Below are 1,059 nucleotides of genomic sequence, written 5' to 3'. Positions count from 1 at the left end.
AAAGAGAGATAACTCTTAAAATAATTTAAAAAAAAAACTATAAAGTTGGGCTAGCAAGACACCCTAGCAGGTAAAGGTACTCATGTTGTAAGCCTGTCACTTTGAGTTCAATCACAAAAGTTCTAGACCCTCAATATCTGACCAGTGGCCCGTGTGCACCAACACTCACATATGCTAAGACATATCCATAAATGAATAAATGTTTTAACGTGAAAAAAAAAGAATATTTATGTGATATGCCAAGTAAATTGCATGCCAAATAGTAAAAGAAAAACTACATCGTAGCTAATGTTCTTTTTAACCAAAAGAATTTTACTTTAATAAAATTAAATAAGTTTAATAAATTAAAGAACAGCCTTAAAAGTCAACTTCTGGGTTATCAATATTGGCAGGCCCCGCCGTACTTTATCACTCATGATTACACCCCTGCACAAAGCAATCTCTTCTACTAACTGGGCTCTGGTGGCGGTGGTAAAGATGGAGGGGGCTCCTCAGTGGCTGAGGCAGCAGCACTGGCAGCTGCAGCTTCACTTGTCATCGACCTAGTGATGCGGCCCTTCCGGCGCCCCTGGCTGTTAGCCGTCTTTCGTCCCCTGGGCGTGGCCTGCTCTCTTTCCTCCGTTTCTTCTGTTGTGCCTTCCGTTCTGTCCTTTTCCTTGGTAGTTTCTCTAGAAACAAAAGCAAATGAAAGTTTTTGTGATTTAAAAGTATATATACAGCAAAGAAGATTGTTTAAGTAGAAATTGCATAAATTTATGTAACCTCTTTCAATTTTTACCTAAAACTCTTATGAAATTTTCAATAGCTATTACTGAATCAAGACACTTCAAAAGACTTTTATCACATATTAAGAAAACAGAAAAAAAAAATAAAAAAAAAAATAAAAAAAAAAAGAAAACAGAAAAGCTGGTAACACAGAACTACATTTTATATGTTGAATAAAGTCAGCAAGAATATATACATAGCCGGGCGGTGGTGGCACACGCCTTTAATCCCAGCACTTGGGAGGCAGAGGCAGGTGGATCTCTGTGAGTTCGAGACCAGCCTGGTCTACAGAGC

The 1,059-nt window shown here is 38.1% G+C and overlaps 1 protein-coding gene across 1 annotated transcript in view; it reads right to left on the bottom strand.

Annotated features, from left to right (window-relative positions):
• Ncor1 (nuclear receptor corepressor 1) overlaps positions 1-1,059 on the bottom strand; it is a 159,604-nt gene that overhangs the window by 75,672 nt on the left and 82,873 nt on the right. Inside the window, exon 15 of the mRNA XM_013347052.2 lies at positions 454-668. Within this exon, the coding sequence (XP_013202506.1) occupies positions 454-668 (215 nt within the window). The remainder of the gene's footprint in view (positions 1-453; positions 669-1,059) is intronic.

Source organism: Microtus ochrogaster, chromosome 7 (assembly GCF_000317375.1).
Source record: "Microtus ochrogaster isolate Prairie Vole_2 chromosome 7, MicOch1.0, whole genome shotgun sequence".
NCBI classification, from domain to species: Eukaryota; Metazoa; Chordata; class Mammalia; order Rodentia; family Cricetidae; genus Microtus; species Microtus ochrogaster.
This window is presented reverse-complemented; position numbering and strand designations above follow the sequence as displayed.